The sequence below is a fragment of the Xiphias gladius genome, chromosome 3 (assembly GCF_016859285.1).
Source record: "Xiphias gladius isolate SHS-SW01 ecotype Sanya breed wild chromosome 3, ASM1685928v1, whole genome shotgun sequence".
Taxonomy (NCBI): Eukaryota; Metazoa; Chordata; class Actinopteri; order Istiophoriformes; family Xiphiidae; genus Xiphias; species Xiphias gladius.
The window spans coordinates 24,926,852-24,947,417 of record NC_053402.1 but is presented as its reverse complement, the minus strand read 5'-3'; the positions used below and the strand labels follow the sequence as shown (position 1 = coordinate 24,947,417).

Genomic DNA, 20,566 nt, shown 5'->3' with positions numbered 1-20,566 from the left:
ATGTGAGCAGACACAGGACGGGATGTTGTGACTGGTGAAGTGAACACTGCAGAGCTTTTTTTATTTTATTTTCTTTTTTTGAATGAATCCTGAGGTCAGATTTACTGTGACTCCTCCTGTCATCACACACCGCTCTGTTATTTTTCAGGCCAGGATTAGGATGAATCCAGGTGAGGAGCCCAAACTGTCATTTCGTACATGTTGTTCTCATTTCAGGGCAACATTAAGATTAATTCCGCTCAAGGTTAACGTGTTGTACTTTTTATGACGGGGCCTTTTGAAAGACGTGAGTCTGGGACAGGAAAGACCTGATCTCAGGGGATAAAACGAGAGCCTAGTGACGACACTAGTGTGACTGTGAAAACTCAAACCACCCCTAAAGTTGTCACGCGGTCCTTCATTTTGAAAGGGTGCTTCTCGTTATCGTATTTCACGTCAAATCGTTCTGGTCCGCCATCACAAGGGGACGTTTGGGTTCCCTTATCGCTGGTCGGAGGAGCAAGGAGGCCGCCTGCAGGAGACCCTCCTTCACCGAAGTCTTTCATTGGACCAACACGCCCCGTTATCAGGGGTAAATCTGTTAGTGATTGGACGCTGCGGCTGATGGGACTGATCCCATCCTACATCACTGCAGTTTCAAACCAGGACAAGTAACAGATTCAGCACCAGGTTTAGATTTCATCCGTGCTCTGATTCACCGTTGAGTTAAAAGGATCGGCTCCGTGTTCATTGGAAGTCTGATTGATTAAGAAAGCATAAAACGACTTTCAGCTTTCGTTCATCAGAAAGATTTTTCTTCTCAGTCATGGATAATCTTACGGTCAGAGAGAGGAAGGGTCTGTTGTCTTTCAGCAGTAAAAACACCGTAATAAAATCCCTGTGCATCAGGTAGAAAGAATATTTTGTCTTGAGATATTTACATAATTTCCACTCTTACTAAAACATAATGTGTGCTGCTGAATAATTTCTACAAATCAGGAGATATTTTCACGATAACCTGGATCATTACAAAAGGAATTTACAAACGGAACATCAATAAATAAAGACGCACATAGTTAAAAAAGAACGAAAGGCTTGTTGGCTGATGTGCTTTCAGTGTCTGAGAAGCGAGTTTACAAAAACTGTGGTTAGATGAATGTGTTCTCAGAATACATACAATGTTTGCAGTTGCCTGTCGGGCTGTTTATTTAAGGGGAAACAAGCAGAGATGTTTCACAGTCACACTGCTGTGCTGGCAGGAGCAACTATGCACCCTTACGATTATTTGGACAGTGCATCCCACTACTTGTGCAAACGCAAACTCCGAGGCATGCAGAGATCTTAACGCCTGCAGACTGACGGCGGGTCCAGGAACCGACGTGGCTTCAGATGAGGAAAGGACGTCTCCTCTCGGTCTTAGTCCCTCTCATGTGAGACGCAAGGAAAGGACGCAAGTGAGGGAAACAAGTAGACGTGTAAGACAAATGAGAGGCACAGTCAGAATGTCTCTCTTTCAGCTGTAGGACGTTTCCATCCATCCGGGTATGAATGTCATCTGAGCTTCTGATCAGGTGACAGTGAGATGAGAAGTCAAACAGTGTAGGTAAAGCTGTGGTAACTGATGTTATGTCTACTGATACAATGGGAAGCGTGTAAAAGTTGAACTGTTGGATTGTTCGGGACAAGAAATTATCATTATTTACATCAGAAATTCTATTCAGTCATTTCTGTGGATGGTCCGCTGAGGTTTTTGCCGATTGTATTAAAATCACCTCCTCAGCCTGTTTAATCTGTGACAACGACGCACGAAGGTCTTGTTTATCCGGCCTGTGTGAGATCACGGTGTGTAACACTGCACGTCGTCCTATTGGCTGAGAAGTCCCGAAACGTTATCCGCATCTGCATCAACCCTCTGGGGGCCGAGACGCCGCCTGGCTCCGCAGGTGTTTCATCTGCACGCAGACAGATACACGGCAGTCGCCTCGGCGTCCTTCCGTTAAGGTGTTTGTGTTGAACTCTCGGCTGTGTCCGACCCGTGTGTCACCACTTTGACAGCGGGCTACGTTTTACCCTCATTTCACTGCGTTAAACTAACGAAAGGAAGTTTCCGTGGCTGTTTGCTTGTTTCAGTCTGAGATGCTGCTGCAGCACCAGTCCAACCCCTGTCTGGTCAACAAGGCCAAGAAGACCCCTCTGGACCTGGCCTGCGAGTTCGGACGAGTCAAGGTGAGCATTGTTAGTTTGTGTTTTTTTTCTCATGTGTCTGTGTGAGATGTGTGTTACTGCTGTGTTGCGTTAATGGTTAGAATTAGCTTAGGCTGGGTCCTCAGGGAATGAGTGTGAGTCAAAGCAGTGTCCCGCTAAATTACGGAAACTTGTTTGAGGGTGTTAACCGATGTTTCTGTGACCCTGCATTCAACACACGCAGTCACATGGCTCAGATGGTGTTGCCACAGATACTTTTCTGCCAGTAAACACCGCCGTTATCTTTGTCTTGTCCTACTCTGTTAGTCTCTGCGCCTCTCCCCGTCTCTCTCTCTGCCCTATTTTCATAAACTCAAATCCTGGATGTTTTGTCAGCTCCAGAAACCATTCACACTGTCAGAGAGTGATTTTCTTCATGTCCCACTGATACTCCAGCTCAGTCTGACACACACACACACACGGATGGATTACTGCATGGTGGGCCCACAGGAAAAGTGGCTTTGTCGTCCTACGTAAGATGGAGTAGTCGTGTGCACGGATTTCATTAGCAATGTTAAGACCAGCTAAAGGTCTTGTCGTCGTTTCGGTCTGAGCCGTCTTTGTTTTGACTCGTGAGAGTTTGTTAAACGAGACATGAAAGTGAAGCCTGATCCCCCCACGGTCGATTCAGACTTCACCGAGATATCTTTAGAGTGTGTGTGTGTGTGTGTGTGTGCCTCAGCTGCTACTCCGTGATGTCAGGGTGTGTTGACGGCAGCTGCTGTGTTTCCATTCAGCCCACTCTCTTTCACCTCCCTCTGTTCTTGGGGGAGAGCAGCAGACTTTCATCATGTTGATGCAGCTACAAGTGTCAGCTGGTAGAATCTTCGAATGCCGCCGCGCCTGTCGTCGTTCTGCAGCCGCAGTGTGAACTTGATCGAGCCACGTTATTGGTCCTGCAAACCTTCGTTGATTATGTCTCGAGTCTCTGTCGTAAAACACTGTAAAACGTCTGCCGAGGGCTGCCGCTAATGACTGTGTGCCTTATTGATTAATCTGCCGACGATTTTTTCAATTAATTAATCGCTTTGTTGCGAGTGAAAGACGTCTTCACGCGTCCTGTTCTGTCCGACCAACAGGCCCAAAGATGTTCAGTTTACTGGCGCGTGTGACGAAGAAAAGCATCAAATCTTTTCAAAACTGAGCAGATGGGACCAGCAAGTATTTGGCATCTTTGTCTAAAAAATTACTAAACATTTGGTTGGCTATCAAAATAGTTGCCAATGACTTCCCGTCAGTCAACTAATCGATTAATCGACTAATCGTCGCAACCCTTAAAATATCTCACATGTAGAACCTAGAAGACGGTTGAAATATGAAGAGTAATCGGCGATCAACAAGATCAACGTGTGATCAGAAGACAAATGGATCCAACAGCTCAGCATATCATTACAATGGATATGAAAAGTAAAAAAAGACTAGAATTAAACTAGAAATTAAACTAAAAAAAAAGAAACACGTATGATTGAAAAATAGTCATAAAATTTCAGCAGCCTGATTTATTAGTTGACTTAACAGAAAAATCAACCAGCCAGCATCGTTGTCCCTGTTCAGCAGTTGTGCAGAAACATCTTCGTTTCCAGATCTTTTTAGAAGCTTATCTGTGAAAATACTGTGATGGCAGACGTGTGATCGTTCTTATGTAACGACAGGCAGCTCAAACATCTGCTCGTTCTCTTATTTAAAGAAGAAACAAAAACCAACTATACCTTTCTTTGTTTGCGGAAACAGAGGAGGCTGAAATGGAAATCAGTTTTTCTCAGAGTTTTTATCCCCAAAGTGAACTTGAGGGTCCAGCTGTGAGTCACTGTGTCTGCTGCCAACATCTGGATTCATTTATGGTGTTTTGGATCACTGAGGCATTAGCTCATACTCACCTGCCGAGTGTCTGATGGGGTGTGTGTGTTTTATGTTGTCATCTGCATGTCTTTGGCAGTAGTTGCGGCTTCGTCTCCTCGCCGGCTTCATCTTGTCCTCTCTCCGTCTTCACTCGATTCATTGACCTGTCCTCCTCCCGCTCCCGCTCTCAGGTGGCCCAGCTGTTGCTGAGCAGCAACATGGTGGTGGCGCTGCTGGAAGGAGAGAGGAAGGAGCCGACGGACTCGGCCTTCACCACCCCGCTGCACCTCGCCGCCCGCAACGGACATAAAGACATCATACGGTGAGATAACAGCCACCGGTCGTTGGTTCAGGTTCCATCCTCCGGTCACGTGAGTCTGCCTTCGATCTGCATCGGCTTACAGTGAAATCCGCACCGATGCTCACGCTCAAAGAACAGTTGAACGCCTTGGACGAGCCTTTATAAATGCAAAAAGTGCCTTCGAGCCCCGTGCCAGCCCACCACCACGGGACAGAGCGGTAGGGTGGCTCTCACTTTACCCCAGACAGGTAACGATGCAGGTTTCAGATCTTTGACTGGTTTTGGACTCAGACACAAATTCCATTGAATTTCTTTCACCTTTCTTTTTAGACCCTTTTTAACTGAGAATCATCCCAATGCTGATACGTGCTTCCGTTCCGAGTTGCAGATTATAAATATTCCTATATCAGAATGCTGCAGCCAGGATTTTGACCTCACAACCCTGCATAACCTGCACCTTCATAGATCAGCGACTGCCCTTTCATTTCATGTTCCAACGATCAGACCTTCCGCTGTCTTTCTTTCAGAGGTTTTGTAATGTCCGCTGAGCTGCCTCCTGTTTTTACTGTGGAATATGCTCCTCCTTTATCTTTGAGGAACTCCCTTGGTATTAAAAATAAAATTGAGTACTTTTAGTGTGCTTTGAATCTGGTTTTTAGTTTGGGACTTCCTTGCTTATTCATATTTTTGTTTACACATGACATTGTATTGCACCGGGTCCGGGTTGGAGTTTAGGAGTACTTGATTTTCTCAGTCGACAGCGTAATTAAGTGACGTGTAGCACGTGTGTGATTCACTGGTTCAAAAAAGTGGATTCAGGGAGTGAAAATATACCCGTGAATCCAGCCCCTTACGATTGACCCAGGTCACATTTTACTTAGCGCAGCAGCTCAGAAGTTTTTGCTAAACTGTCTCGACACTTGTATGAAAGAAAAAAACAGCGACTGAGTGTAACAGAGAGCAGGGCAGAGATTTCTCTCTCTCAGCAGCCAGAGCGGATCCGTCTGAGGTGAAGCGAACCGAGAGATTCGTGTCCGATAAAGCAGGACGTGAGTCGACGTAACAGCCCAGAGTTTAAGTCCCTTATGCAGATTAGGTTTATTCTTTCAGTGTAACACAGTTTTGAGTCGTTGTTTTCAGGCTATGGACGGCCTAGTGTTTCCTGTCAGCGGTGACTGGGACTGTGGTGGTTCTCAGTGTGAGTTTCTGTCTATGCAGGCGGTGTGGATGTTAGAAGCAGAGGGCAGGGCTGCTGTGGTTTGTGGCTGGTAACCACTGAGCCGGCACGTTTGCATGGGGATGTGGGAGCATGAGCTCTGGAGCTGGGTGTGTGTGTGTGTGTGTGTGTGTGTGTTTTTGTGTGAGGCTGTCTCTTCTTCAAGCCTCACACACATTCCCAGGAGCACAGATTTGAAATACACTACAGCATCACTGTGACCCAGTTTTAAAAAGCTTTTATCCCTGTTACACGTGTGTTTCTACGTGTGTGTGTGTGTGTGTGTGTGTGTGTGTGTGTGTGTGTGTGTGCGCACACGCGCAGTGGAAGCTAACAGTCAGCATTTCAGACTCTAACATGCTGTATAATAGGTGTCCTGAGTCGTACTGAAAGCAGGAGGGACATGTAAATGAGCCTGAGCTGCTTTGATGAATAACTCAGTCTGTGCAGAGAGTCAGTCACATTCCAAGACATTAGTATCAGGAATACAGGGGCAACGCGCACCGAGCGAGCGCTTTATTAGGGACAGCGCGCTAACACCGGGTGGTTCCTCCCTCAGCTCTCAAACAGCCCCAGGTCTTCGTGGCCTGGATTCCACAAGTTGTTGGAAACTTTCCTCTGAGGTTCTGGTCCATGTTGACGTTGACGCATCACATCATGTCTGCAGATATGTCAGCTGCACTTTCAAGCTGCCAGTCCCCTGTTCTACCACGTCTCAAAGGCGTCCTACTGGATCCAGATCTGGAGACTGGGGGGGGGCCACTGAGGTCCGATGAACAGATAGAATTAATCCTATTTTTTGGAGTGTGAGAATGACAGTTAAACAATGTCTTTGTTACGTGACTGAGTTGGAAACATTGCAACACTGAGCGTTGACTTGAACAGAGAATCATTCTACATCGCTTCAGCTCTTTGTCCACTAATCAAACGGGGGGGGGGCTCTTCACAGCTGAGCTGTCACTAACAGAGATGGAGTTTTGACTGTATGGGTTTCGAATCCTTAACCCCAGCACACACGTCTCTGACAGCCGATAATGCCGGTGCCTAGACAACTTTGACTGCTAAAAGTATATCAGTGTGATCAGGATCAGGGGTTGTTGGGAAAAACCTGTGTAGAGTGTCTCTAACTCCATTTATTATGTTTTCATTACACCTGCAGCATTCTGATGAGATTCAACTACACAACAAAAATCCAAACCCCCATTCAAAGCGTGCTGACTTTTGAGCTCAGAGAAGCTCTGTGCTCGGTCTCGGGACTCAGATGTGGATCGTGTCTCTCTCTCTTTGTTCCAGGCTGCTGCTGAAGGCTGGCATCGACATCAACAAGACCACCAAGTCCGGAACGGCTCTGCACGAAGCTTCTCTGTACGGAAAAACAGAAGTGGTCCGACTGCTGCTGGACGTGAGTTCATCCGAGGATTTGCACTCAGAATACACAGAGCAGTGAGGTGGTTTGATGTCCCGCGCACCGTCAGACGTCTCACTGAGAAAACCTCAGAATCTGTTTCATCATTTCAACACTGCAGTGATGGGCCGCCGGTTCGGTCAGTAGTTGCCAGGAGTCAGTAGTTATCACGTCAATGACTGCACTGTGGTGCACATTTAAATATCAGCATTTCACAAATACACACAGCACTAAATTTACACACAGTGCAATCGGCTCCAACGGCCGAGTTCGGCGTCCTTACCCGTGCGGTGGTGGGCGGTGATATGCGGCGCCGCCCAGAGGGTCACGGCTAGAGCGGCCGGCGAGCCGGGATCAGATTATCTTCCACGTCCGGCTTGGCTCTTTGAACTATTGCCACTATCGCAATAGCTGCTGAAATCAGCTCTCAAGACCCAAACGACATCAGCAGGTAGCCACGGCTTGTACTGGTCACGTCAGAGTTATCATGATTACCAGTGTTTGATGTGTAAATATGGTCCACAGCAACAGCCAAGGGAAAACCACGACCGGATTCGTCCGACAGCTCGGACATGTCCAACTTACTCAAGTGCCAGAAAGAATCCAAGAAACAGGCCTCAGGACAGTGTTGAGTTGTCTGCTGACCAGTGTGAGGTGACCGGACACGTGAGAATCTTTCCAGCTCCACCATCCATTCACACGGACATGAATCCATCACCTCAGTAGTTGTGTGTCCACGTCTGTGATGGTGGACTTGTTTTTGGTGGACTGTTGCTTGTTTTTGACCATTGTGGACTAAAATCTGTCCTTGATGAGAAAAAGTGCAGTCATTCTGGAATAAGGTCTGCCCTTAACTTATCCTCTGCAGTGTGTTCAGATCTGACAGCTGTTTGTTACAGTGGGAAGAAGGAAACGGACAACACACACCTGACATACACAGTGGCTGTAAAAAGTCTACACACCTCTGTTAAAACAGGCAGGTTTTTGTGATGTGAAAAAAATGAAACCAAGAAAAAAATCCCTTCAGAACTTTTCCCACCTTTAACGGGACTTATAACCTGTAAAATTCAAATGAAAAACAAACTCAAAACGTTTAGGAGAAAAAATAAAAAACTTACAATAGCCTGGTCGTATAAGTGTGCAAACCTTTTTATAACTGCGGATGTAGCGGTGTTCAGTATCAACCAATCGCATCAGACTCGTGTTAAACAGTAGTTAGTAAACACCTGCCAATTAAAATGACTCCGATTAACCCGAATAAAGTTCAGCTCTTCCTGACATCGTCTTAGTTGCATCCTGCTGCAAAAAGCCACAGAGATCTAATTGTTGAAAGGGACCGATCAGCAGAGGGATACAACAGGATTTCCAAGGCGTTAGATAAGCCCTGCAACACGGTGACGGCGACCATCAACAAGTGGGAAAAATATGGCACGACGGTGACATTAAGGAGAACAGGACGTCCCTCCAAAACTGATGAAAAGACCAGGAGAAGACTGGGCAAGGAGGCTGCCAAGAGACCTACGGCAACATTAAAGGAGCTGCAGGAATTTCTGGCAAGCGCCGGTTGCTCCCCACACGTGACAACAATCTCCCGTATTCTTCAAATGTCTGGGCGATGGGGTGGGGCGGCGAGACAGAGGCCTTTTCTCATGGAGGGAAAAAAAAAACCATCCAGGCTCGGCCAAATTCTGCCAAAAAAAGACAACATCCAGTCTCCCAAAACCATGTGGAAAAAAATGTGTTACGATCTGAGATAAAGGTTGAACTTTTTTGCCATAATCCAGAAGCTCTGTTTGGCGCCGAAACAACACCGCACATCACCCAAAGAACGCCGTACCCACGGTGAGGCATGGTGGCGGCAGCGTCGTGCTTAAAGCACGAAAACGACCCGAAGCCTTCATCCAAACATCCTGCGCCGTGCACGGGAGACGCCCTCGCACCCTTTACCGGAAAGGAAGGTTTTCGCATGGAAGAATGGCCAGATGTTGCCATGTCAGGATGGGCCAGGCAGGTAGACTCCAACCCAAACAGACCGAATGCTGTGATAAAATCAGAAGGTGCTTCACCAAATGATTAGTTCCAGGGTTTACACACTTATGCAACCAGGTCACTGTACGGTTATTGATTTTCTCCTGAACAGTTTGAGTTTGTTTTTTCCTTGACTTTTACAGGTCATCAGTCCTGTTGAAGGTGGAAGAAGTCCTGAAGTGATTTTTTTCTTGGTTTCGTTTTTTTCTGCCCTTTTGACAGATGTGTGTAGACCTTTTATAGCCACTGCACAGCCCGTATTGCTGTGCTACGCGCTGTTTTACCCACAGTGACGTTGCTCCATTCATCTTTCCTTATCCCTGCAGCGACGCTTCCGTCTCAGCTCAGTGCTGTCGTAAGATCAGCTCGAGCTTTAACAAAAGCCCGGAGGGGAAGAATATTCTGAGACTTTACGTCAGGACACGGGACGGGTGAAAGAACAAACCTCATGTCTGGGGACAGTAAATGTTGTTGTCCTTGCAGGCCGGAGTGGACGTGAACATCCGAAACACCTACAACCAGACGGCGCTGGACATCGTCAACCAGTTCACCACCTCGCACGCCAGCAAGGACATCAAGCAGCTGCTCCGAGGTCAGAGTCCCAACAGACGCGCTTTTTTCTTTTACTCCTCTTTCTTTTCTTCCTTCTACTTCCTTTTACTTTCCCACCTCTTATTCCTTCACCACTCTCCCTGCACTCTGCCCCCCCTCCCATGTGGATCCAGGCCCCGAATTTATTGCACTTTTATGAATTAGGCTTCGATCACAGAATGCTGTAGAGCAGCTGTGGCCAGCCCTCTTGTCACGTGGCCCAGTGTGGCTCGTCGTTCTGCGAGAAGCAGCAGGAGAAGCTGTTCTCTTCATGTTGCTCAGTTCTAGGTTTGTTTTTTTTACTGTCTTAACTTTCTGGGTTCACTTTATTTGTGTGAAGTTTCTAATACTTCCAGTAGCAATTAACGCATGACTGGAGCGGAAGAGGAAAGAAGAGAAGGGAAATGGTGAAAAGGTGTAATACAGGGAATTCAGTGGGTAGGAGTGAAAATGGGAAAAAAAAAGCCTTATTTTTATCTTTCAGTTGAGTTGAAATTTTCTCTTTTTGCAGTTTGGTGTATACCAGCCCACACCTCTGTCTCTGATCAGGGTCGTCTCTGTGCAGCGGATATACTGAGGTTGACCTGACTCCATCAGCTGTAATTCAAACAGCAGCTGTGTTTAAATTTTGGGTTATGTAACGTTCAACTCTTATCTGTCGGCTCTCACAGCTTCAAAGAGCAGACTGCTCACATTCAGCCTCAAATGTAACAGAGCTGTATATACAGTATGTGAAACCGGCTGAGTGCGTGTGCTCTCTGCTCTGTAATCCTGCAGTCTTTTGAAGTTCCTGTGGGAACAGACCGAGGGAATAATGAGCGGTTGTGTTGAAGGAGTGATTTAAACGAGGATGGAGAGACTTTCCCAGCTTGTTTACTGGTGCAGGGAGGAGAGATGAATAATTCGGAGACACTCAGTCAACACGCGCTGTGGATGAATTATTGATGTGTCGTGTTGGCGGCTGAATACAGACTCTGGGCGGAATGAATGACTTTAGAAACAGCCGGGATTGTCACTGAGGATCTTCCTGGTGTATTTAAATCTAAGAAAATATCGGTATTATTTTTGGTACCCAGCACTGCCTCCGTGTATTTTTCTAGTTTCTGTCTTCTCATATTCTTTATTTCCTCTGAGTATGTCTGCGGAAGAAGTGAAAAGTGAAAAGTTTTGGTTGTAATGACAGATAAACGTAAAACTCTTTCTTACTCTTATTTACAAAGCAAAGATTAAAAGCTATTTATCAGATTTCGTCTAACTTCAAACCTAAAGGCTGGCAAATATTTTCTATATTTTTGTTACTGTCCAACAAATCTCATGACTCAAACCAGCAGCGTGTCAGTCCGTCCCTCAACACCTTCCCTCCTCCGTCTGTGGCTCTCAGCTCGGAGCCCATTGGTTCCCACTGGAGACGTAAATCTCTAAAAACTCCTCACCAATATAAATAGTTTCCTTTTTAAGAAAGTCTCAGCAATTTTCCTAAAACAGCTGCTCACTGTAGTTTTCTATCAAACAAACAGGAGGAAATATATGGAGCATTTGTTGGGGACTACTTTCAGCGGCGGATGAATCCACATTTGGTGCTGTAAAGAGCATTCGTGGCGGCAGGACGGTGTGTGTCTGAATAAACCACAGCGTGTGTGTACAGGGTGATGAAGGAACGTGTCGCCCAGAGCTGCAACAGATTTTCTGTTTTTCTCCGTTTCTTATTCCAGTCAACTGAATGTCTTTGGGTTCTGGTCTGTTGCTCATGATAGTTGCTCCGGAAATTTAGGAAATGTTGGAAAATGGGGAAATTGTTTCAATGAACTCAAGAGGAGTTTCCACTCTCGGTCCGACTGATTCTGCTCTATTTTTCAGACTCATATTTAAAATGATGATGGTTCTGACAAAAGACAAATGAAATAAAATGAAATTTATGTCTTATTTATTTATTATTTCTTCACCAGAATTACAAAATATTCCTCGAGGTGGGAAAAATCACGTTGGGAGATCAAATCTTTTAGAAAATATAGCTGAACCGTGGAATGAATACTAACAGTTTAAAAGTTTGAAATTTTGGTGGCGAGTGTCACATTTCATGGAGGACCGGGCTGGGTCGGAGTCCTGATCTCAGTATTTCTAAAAGCCTTGTTCTGGCCCAGATTCCTGACCCTCTAACTCCGGATGTTTCCCGCGCAGATGCGACGGGGGTTTTGCAGGTCCGAGCTCTGAAGGACTACTGGAACCTCCACGATCCCACTGCCCTCAACATCCGGGCCGGAGACATCATCATGGTGAGACACTCAGCTCAAACCCCTCATCACTGACACATGGCTGCCCGAGCCCTCACTTATCAGCCTCAGCAGTTATTGACAGGCAGCGGTTTCTCTGGTAGTGGCGGCTGTCCCGACAGATTCGTCTTCCGGTTTGACTTTTGGTTCCAGGATATGAAAGCAAGTGAAGATGGAAATCTTGTTCAAATTAAACCCAGTTTACACAGCCGAAAAAGGCCTTTTTGCAAAAGAAAACCGTAACTAAACCGGCTGAACGCTTTGTAATACATGTTCACCTGCCATAAGTAGATTTCAAGACATGATAGTTGTTTGTTCTTTTATGTATTTAGCCGAGTGTTTATCATGAGACCTCGCTCCTCGTTTTATAGCAGGGATTAGTCTCTCAGTTATCTCTCCAGTTGCCGTAAGTGATTGTGTGTGAAATAGGACCTACTGTACCTACATGTTGAAATAGAGTCGTTAACATGCTGGAAATATCTGACTTAGACGCCTAAAGTTCAGTTTCAACCTGTAAATCCGCCGACTTCCTGTGAGTGAGTCAGGGTGGTGAGTAAAGCCGAAGGTGTTAAACAGAAGCTGCGGGGATGCGATGCAGGGGCTGGTCCGTGGGACCTCGTGTTGGGGCTTGTGCCGAGTATTAAACATCGGAAAACCACAGTGTGTAGTGCACTGAAGGTCAATTAAGTTCTGTTCGTGTCGGAACAGTGGAAAAATCCGGACTCTGCGGTTTTGTTTTCTCGCCGCAGTGTCGGGAGCAGATGTTGCGAACAGGATATTATCCACCGTCTGTCACTCTGCTGTTGGACGCTTAACTGCAAACTCATGTATTGTCCACATCACTGTCTCCGTTATGAAAACACAGTCGGGTGTTTTCTCTGCGTCAGATCGGGGCATCGCTGGCTGCGGTCGGTGTATGAAGCTCCTCTGAACACACGGCCGACGTCTGACTGCACTTCTCCACGGAAGTTAACCCCCGGGAGGGAGAGTCGGTTTGGAGTCGACTGTATCCACATTACAAGAAAAGTTGTAACTTAAAACACCGTTTACCTTAAAGCAGTGGTGCCTAACCTCCGGACCCCGGACCGGTAGCAGCCCTCAGAACGTTTACTAGCAGGTCTCAAGGACGTCATGTGATCCGGCAAAAAAAATGAAAGGCTTTGACGGCGGCAGCTGCCTCTAACTTGGCAGTTTGTGCTTTGCTTTTCCTCATCACACCTCCAACAACATCACACGAGCAGCATCAGTGTGCAACTAGCTCCTCATCACCACCTTTCTGCATTAGGCAGAACATGAAGTGAGTGTGGGGACACCTGAGACACCTGAGTGATGGATTTAATTGTCATTTATGATTTAACTCAGTCTTTAACCAGGACGAAGCCCTTTGTCAGCTCTTTTTTGTGCGCTCCGCTTTCTCTCTATGTCATCTTCTAAGTCATGTCGAGCTCCGTTTGCGCGTTAGGGGGATAAACAGAGAGAACGTCAGGCCTGAACCGAAACACGCGGGATTTTTGAACATGCCGGTCAATCTGCGAAACACCTGAATGCAGACACGGAGGGAACTTTATCTTCTCAGGGTACTGTCGGATTCTGCAACTCGATATTCCGCTGACTCGGGAGGTTTGAGGGATTCGTTCAAAGCATGAAACAATGCTTTTAGGGGAGGATTTACATTGTGCACAGAAGTTTGTTTTTGCATCCTGTCTCTTTAACTTGACTGTATTTTAATCAAAATGTTTTCTTTTTTGCCTGTTTGTTACACATTTATAAACTTGTCAAAGTGGGCGCAGGTCGCTCTGCGTGTTTTCACAAATGTCAGATATGATGCAGGTTTATGGATCAGTCTGATTTTGAGAGGAACATGTTGAGTTCACTCTTTTCAATAATGATCCAAAAACTACTTCTAAAGGCATCACCAGGACGGAGGAAGGCTGATATCTACTCATTTAGTTATTTATTTGGGGTGGGGGGGTCGATACCAGGCACCGGGGGCCCGCACTGATCCATATCATCCCCCGCAGGTGCTGGAGCAGCACATGGACGGACGCTGGAAGGGCCACATCCACGACAGCCCGAGAGGGACGGACCGAGTCGGCTTCTTCCCTCCGTCCATCGTGGAGGTCATCAGCAGACGAAACGGTCAGTCACACATGAAGGACACGTCGCGTTTCGTCCCTGTAGTCAGGCAGGTTCCCACACCGCAAGACCATCACACGTGTTTGATGACAATCGAAAATGTCAGAGATGATGTCGGAAACATCAGGGAGCTGCTAAACGTGTTCTGACGAGGCCCCGTGAAGTATGAGTCTGGTGATATCTCTCTGTTTTATACTGTTCTCATTGTCAACAAAACCCACGTTCAGACTCAAACCAGCAGCGTGTGAGTCCGTCCCTCAGCACCTTCCCTCCTCCGTCTGTGTCTCTCAGCTCCGAGCCCATCGGTTCCCACTGGAGACGTAAATCACTAAAAACTCCTCACTAATATAAACAGTTCCATGTTTTTTGAAGAAAAGACTTAAACTGCAGGTTTTAGTTGTTAGCAGGAGACGTTCAGTGCTGGTTTGAGTCTGCAGGTGAGTTCTGTCGATCAGAAGCAGAGCAGGGAATATCACAGGACCGATACTTACGTGTTTGTGTACCTCCACCCACCCGATGGTCAGTGTAGGGTTTCATTTCCACATCGCCTCGCTACATCAGAGAGTCTCTACAGATCAGAGACCGTTACCACCTCACACGGGATGTGATGCAGATTAACAGTCCCTCCTCCAGACCCCGAGTTAGGAACTAATCCGCCTGCTTCCAGACCATCCCATGCTCCCAGCTCCTCCCTCCCCCCCGCTGCATCCATCTCTCCATCCATAACCACATAATGACTGACCTCCACCTCTAACCATCAGCTTGATAACCTCCCCCTCCCCCCTCCTCCTCTTCCTCCTCCCCCATCTCGGTCCTGTAGGGGGCACCCTGTCCCGGCACGCCTCTCTGCCCACCCAGCGTCAGCAGCTGCTCTCCAGAGCCCCCCTCTCCTCCAGCCTCAGCTCCGCCCCTCAGACCGACGACTCCTACACTCTGTACGCCCCCCCCACCCACGTGGTGCTGCCGCTAGCCAACGGCCTCACGACCAACACAGGTATACACACTCGGGACACGCACACACACAGGGGACACCGAGACGGTGACTTGGGGGCAAACTTTCAGGATCGCACACAGAAAACTGAGGTGGAACCAGAGCAGTTCCAGAAGCAAGAAAACCCGAGTCAGACTCACACTGACATTTGTAATGGAACCACAATCTCACTGTTACGATTAATCATTTCATCTGTGAGTGTCCAGAACATTGTGAAAAAAAATCCCAAGGTGATTTTTCAGTCCGAAACCCGGAGAGAGGCAAACAAAAGGCAGCTTGCGAAAGGGCTGAAAAAATGACTCGAACGTCAAAATAGTCGCCAATAGATTTTCTGTCTGTCGACTCATCTTCTCAGCTGGACTTTCAACGTAACCTTGGTCAACAGCAGGATGTGTGGCTCACTCCGTCTGTCTACATGAGGATGATGAAGAAGAGCGTAATGTTGCGTATTCATTATTTCTGTTCCAGTCAGCTTTAGAGAACTCCTTTCCCATAAGCCCCAGACTGCTGCCGGTTAAACGCGACGGCTCGGCAGACTGAGGTGAGTCCGTGGATGAGTCGACGGCCCAGCTTCCACGTGTCCGTAAGAACAGCGGCACGGAGAGGACTGGACACCGTAGAAGGTTTTAGACAGCAGAGATTACAGCTGAAAAAGTGAGACAAATGACTTTAGAAGCGGGCGCTGGTGGGTTTAAAGGAAAAGTTACGATGACGTAAGGAAGTGAGCTGCAGGTTTTTCTGTGGTCACAAGGAAATCGTTGTCTAACATGGGTTAAATCACAAAGCTTTCAACTTTACTCGAAACTCTCTCATCTGAGAGGACGGATAATCATCCAGGGGGAAATGTTTGACACTTTCAGAAAGACAGAGGAAACTGAGGATCGCTTGGTGGCGACGCCAGGACGTCAGCTTTCCAAACAGTGTAACGTTGCAGTGTTGCTGTCAACGGGTGAGATCCAGTGCTGAATTATAAATGAACTCCTTCGCTGGAGACGCCTACAACTGGGCCGCCACACACGTAGACTCACGTTGGTTGGATGTGTCATTTACTGCTCAGTCAGACTGGTGTCCCACTTATTATCTGTCCCATGTATTTACTGATCCAGAACATCGGGATACACCTGTATCCTGACTTTAAGGAAACCTGAATGAGAGCTGGGATATTTCAAAAGAGACCAGAATCCTGGGGCATGCGAACCTCATCCAGGTTACTGATCAATCACCTGTGCGGGTGTGTCGTCACACCTGACATACATGGGTCAGCTGGTCAGAAAAACAAACAACACGGTGGTAAATGATTGTGCGTCTGATGCCAGACCAGGCCTGATGGGTGGGTGCAAGAACTCGGTGGATTCGGAGGCGACTTCCAGCTGCAGACGGTGGAAAGTGATCAGAAACCTGGATGACGGTTCAATCACACACACTGGGATATTAGTAATCATGTAGAGGCAGAGTTTGTTTCATGTAAACATCCTTTCCTGGATGGTATCAGAGAGAATACAATTCATAACCAGGATCATCCTGGATGTAAACTCAAAAAAGTCCTTCAGCCTTGACATCAACACAAAGTATCGACACTGACCTGCATGAACAGCAAACTCAAAGATCCCAGAAACCTCACCCGGTCAGCCCGCCCCTGACAGAACGCAGTCCATCAGAGTCTTTGTGTCCGATAGGTCTGTCTCCGAGCCGCCTGTCTCAGTCTGGGTGTCCCTTCGAGGACATCTGGGTTCTCAGGGACTCGTGTCATGGTAAGAGTCCCCGAACGACAGCTTCTCCTCCCCGGCTGTTATGAAGCTGCATCGCTGCCCCGCTCAACGCTCTGCATCAGGACCCCACACACCAAGACCGCTAAAGTACTCGTGTGACGGTTGTGCCGCCTCACGCCGCCTCGCGTCTTCTGTCATTCTAACACGATGTCGTCAGTGGCTGCATGTGCGTTCTCCTCTCAGGTGACAGAAAATAGCTCTGCTGTTTCACAGCCAGTGTGAGTTTGCAGTGTTCGGCTTGTGGACGAAAAAAGCTGCATGAAATAGGTGAAAACGCCGATTTGTTTCCTGAACAGTGAATCACACACACACAGAGTTTTACTGTCTCTTCAAGAAAATTTCCTCCGTCCTCTTTTAATCTCGTAAAGCAACTTTGAGCACGCTGATAGGAACTGTGTGAATTATTCCGAGGCGACAGGCAGAGGTCGGTCCTCTTGGTGTGTCGGGTCCAAACGCTCTTCACTGTATCGTCTGCTTCAGGCTGAACCTACAAGTCCGTCATCCCCGTTCTTCTCCTCACAGCTGCCACAGCAGAGCGACACCAGATCGTCCCTCTACTCTGTACTTTTAATTCCTCCAATGTAAGGAGCCTGTCATTATGTTGTGAATTCAGGACGTCACGTCCCGGCTGTAAAGTAAGGATCCCCCCACTCTTTTTGAACTTGGCATATGTCAGGATCAATTTGATGATGCTTTTCCCCCGAGCATGGGCGACCAAATTAGCCTCCCCTCTGCAGATTGATAAAGTTATTGATCTATTCTCTCGGCCTGCTGTGACTCCACTAAGTAAATTGAGAAGTTTCCGTTTTACAGCCACAGTTCAGTGAACCACCTCTGAGGGACAAACTCGGCCGCACACTCATGCTGCTCCCCCTTCCTTAAAGCCTGATGCTGCTGGCTACATGAATGTCATTAATGGACCCCTGCTCTGCCAAAGCACAGCTTTTATACCAGAAACCTGCACCCCCCTCCCCCAGTCGTCACTCCCCAGCCCCTCAGCCCCTGCAGGCCTGTTGGCCGCGTTCTCTCGGCCTGCTGTGACTCCACAAAAAGCATCTGCCGCTTCCCCCAGCCTGACGCCGATCCTCTCTGCCGACGTGACCTCTCCGTCCCGGGCACGATGAATTTATTTGTTTTTGTGGTTCTGTCGCAGCTGGAGACAGGAACAGCGTCGGCAGCACTGGCAGCGTGGGCAGCACCCGCAGCGCCGGGAGCGGACAGAGCACCGAGAGCAACAGCGCGCCCAACGGACTCCAACACCACGCCGGTCACCATGACAACGCCAACAAGGTACCCAAGTGCAATCCGACCGATTCACCTGCTGACAAAGTCTGCGGGCTCCGTCCTTCGGCCCTGCACTTTGATTTCATATTCATTTACACATTTTAAAATCACAGCCTGACAATCCAACTAAATAGCCGTTGCATTTAACTCCATTCATTATTGAAATCACTGAGGGAGTCTGAGATGTGGGCAGTGAATCAGAGGTCTGGAACCTGGCTGCATAAAATCAGCTGATTTATGCCGCGTTTTGATCACATGCCTACGTCTCAGTATTTTCCAGGATTTAAGTGTTGAAAAACAATGTTTTCCTGCACAGCGTGAATCCTAATTTCTCATCATTTCCTGCTTGTCTTGATATAAACAGATGATGAAAATCAGCTGAGTTTAAGAAATGGATTTTCAGCCTTCAGAAACACCATTCTGAGAGTTCTGAGGCATCATGTCCTGCCTATTTCTTGTCTTACATTCTGACTTTATACCTGTCAGTGGTCGGCTCTTCACGCCAAGCTCGGTTTGTCGTTGTTATGTTTGTGTGCAGACAGCGCCCTCTGCTGCTGAGACTGGACACTCAGACCTCAGCAAACAGCCTGATCATCCTGGAGGTACTTTTTACCTTTCTTTAATAAACTGCCATTTCTGCTGTTTGTCTGTATATTAGAGTCCCAAACACCAAAAAAAATAAATAAAAAAAAAGAATCTTTTTTTTATTATTTTCTTAATAACACATACATGCCCTCTTCTATCACATATCCTCGCATTTCCTTCATTTTCTGTCTTTCTTTTCCTGTTACATATAGAGTGTATCTATAAAGAATTGAAATAAGTTCAAATAAATAGTGACAAATCAATATGGGAATGTTGTTAAAAACATTTTAACATCCAGAGAAACTGAAGCAAATACAAAATGTACCTAAGCGAGACAAAAATACTCTGCAGGGTATAACATGACATCTTATCTTAATTTGCATTGGCTCATGCATGAGGAGATACTCAACGATTTGTATTTTTTCATTAATCTCAACTTGCGTCTCTTTGTGTTATTTTCTCAAGTCCCGTACAATCAGCCACATTTTTAAGCCAAATAACAATAATAGGCTCGACAGGTTTCTTTCCAAGCTGAGGACAGTAAGTTACTTGGCTTGTTATATTCGCATCTCAACCATTTCGATCTCTTTTGCTCTCGAGAGGGCGGAAGTGCATCTTATTGCTTCCAACTTCAGTACACCTGCTGAGCTCTGGTGTCATGTCACTGCAGGTGGGACTCCTCGCAGGCAGACGGTGATGGTGCAGAGACCTGCGGAGCAAAGCTTCTCCCAGCAGTTTGTTCGTCCTCAGCAGCTGCTGGAGGGGAAGGTGAGGATCAGCACAGAGACTCGTAACTGGGGGGTTTGGTTCAAAGCTGCCAAACACTTGGCGGGTCTATGAGTTAAGTGTCATGTCCAGAACCCTGGAAAGCCTTTAATATCACCACTACAAAAAACTACAGATAATTCCCTCTGGTGAGGAGGAGAGTGTTTTCCGCCATGGACCAAAGCAAAGGTTGAATAAACAGTTTGCAGCTACTGTATCGTTTCCTCTCGTGAAAGGGCTGTGACATCCGTGCGTTTGTGCCTTGCGTATGTTTCAGGATGCAGAGGCCATCTATCAGTGGCTGAGCGAGTTCCAGCTGGAGCAGTACATCGGAAACTTCATTAGCGCCGGTTATGATGTACCGACCATCAGCAGGATGACCCCTGAGGTCGGCAAACACGCACACTGAGGATTTACTCTGGTTTTTATCACTTACACGGTAGCATTAAAGTGTAGTAGTTGCAGTAGTTGGAACTGGGTTTTTTTTACTGGTCGCAGTCGCCTCACCTGTTTGACGTTATTGCAGCATTTATCCGAGGGTCGACGCTCAAGACACGACAGCTTTACTTATACAGCACATTTAAAACACAGAGGCAGTTCAAAGTGCTTTACAAAGGCAAATAATAGGCCTGGAAATCGTTATAGACTTTGTTGTGAATTTGTTTACAGCTGACTGAAAAAGCAAACTCATATCAGCTTCTACTGTGTGTCGACTACCAAACTAAATGCCGGTAGCAAAGCAGAGGTGTAAGGGGATGTAGCTGCTTTGCTGGTGGCTTAAACAGTAACCTGTAAAATGTACTGTGGTTGCATGTAAGGCCCCTCAAATAACCTGCCCCTCTTTTTAAGGATCTTATGGTTAATTTGGGCGTTGAGTCGAGGGGCTCTGTCCTGACTGTAAACCTCTGTGTAATACAAAGTTGTGGTCTCGGTGGTGAGCTGTGAGCCGCCAACAGACCGGCCGACTGACTGTTGTCTTTCGTCTTGTTTTTGTCTGCAGGATCTGACTGCCATCGGAGTGACCAAACCAGGCCACCGGAAGAAAATCTCCATCGAGATCAACAACCTCAACATCCCCGAGTGGCTGCCTGAATACATCCCAGTAAGACTCCCAGCTGTTTACTGCTGAATACACTGACTTCCCACCACTGTGACACCAGCTG

General features: G+C 47.1%; 1 protein-coding gene across 3 annotated transcripts in view; it reads left to right on the top strand.

Annotated features, from left to right (window-relative positions):
- The window catches only part of LOC120788311 (caskin-2-like), a 75,939-nt gene that overhangs the window by 47,929 nt on the left and 7,444 nt on the right, over positions 1-20,566 (top strand). For all 3 annotated transcript variants that reach the window (XM_040124004.1, XM_040124006.1, XM_040124005.1), the window contains 12 exons: positions 2,110-2,205; positions 4,254-4,384; positions 6,873-6,981; positions 9,496-9,604; positions 11,782-11,876; positions 13,895-14,012; positions 14,830-15,003; positions 17,923-18,059; positions 18,592-18,655; positions 19,309-19,406; positions 19,681-19,791; positions 20,404-20,505. In XM_040124004.1, the coding sequence (XP_039979938.1) occupies positions 2,110-2,205; positions 4,254-4,384; positions 6,873-6,981; positions 9,496-9,604; positions 11,782-11,876; positions 13,895-14,012; positions 14,830-15,003; positions 17,923-18,059; positions 18,592-18,655; positions 19,309-19,406; positions 19,681-19,791; positions 20,404-20,505 (1,344 nt within the window). The remainder of the gene's footprint in view (positions 1-2,109; positions 2,206-4,253; positions 4,385-6,872; positions 6,982-9,495; positions 9,605-11,781; positions 11,877-13,894; positions 14,013-14,829; positions 15,004-17,922; positions 18,060-18,591; positions 18,656-19,308; positions 19,407-19,680; positions 19,792-20,403; positions 20,506-20,566) is intronic.